General features: G+C 46.7%; 1 protein-coding gene across 1 annotated transcript in view; it reads left to right on the forward strand.

Annotated features, from left to right (window-relative positions):
• Nucleotides 1–301, forward strand: part of T265_12122 (hypothetical protein) — a gene marked incomplete at both ends in the record, with an annotated part of 9,248 nt that extends 8,947 nt beyond the window's left edge. The window contains one exon of the mRNA XM_009179120.1: nt 158–301. Coding sequence (XP_009177384.1) covers nt 158–301 — 144 coding nt within the window. The remainder of the gene's footprint in view (nt 1–157) is intronic.
• Nucleotides 302–676: the final 375 nt, after the last annotated feature.

A 676-nucleotide genomic window follows, 5' to 3' on the forward strand; every position in this document is an offset into this window, starting at 1 on the left:
GTATTACCCATGGGTGCTGGGTCGGCAGGGTTTTGTGATGATTTTACGTGCCTCCTACCCTTCTGCGTTGGATACTGGCTAGCTGATTTACCACAAAATAATGACTCTTGTTGACTGATTATCGGTGTAATAAAGCACTTCTTGCGAGTCCTTCTAGAGAACGACCGCGGAGAAGTTAGCTAAACTCTCAATAAGTAGCTTGTGGACCCCGGCGGCGAATGCGGCGGCAGCAAATTCTACCCTTGGAATGGTTACGGTCTTCAACGGAGCAACGCTAGATTTTCCGAAAATCGAACGGTAGACTCCCGACCATCGTTTGATACAAAACGTGCGTATAAAGCAACGTCATAGCCCGTTTCTGATACGTCTGAGCACATATAAATCTCAGGGTTACAGACACACAAAATCGTCAGGGGACAAGCATCTTGGGTGCCGCACAACTCCAACCGACTTGACCAAGTTCAACCATGAGTGCCATGGAATTGAACGATCTACGCTAATGGGAGAGTCCCAAACATGACTGGCCTTACATGGTTCTTGTAGCAGCTGCTTTGCGTTTAAGCATACAAAGGCTATCGAAATGCGGACAAACAGCTGCTAGGATTCCTTTCCGTGTTAATGCATTTTCGGGAATACGAAAGCAAAAGCAAAAGATGTTAAGGGAGGGATCACATTC

The sequence above is a fragment of the Opisthorchis viverrini genome, assembly GCF_000715545.1.
Source record: "Opisthorchis viverrini unplaced genomic scaffold opera_v5_957, whole genome shotgun sequence".
NCBI classification, from domain to species: Eukaryota; Metazoa; Platyhelminthes; class Trematoda; order Opisthorchiida; family Opisthorchiidae; genus Opisthorchis; species Opisthorchis viverrini.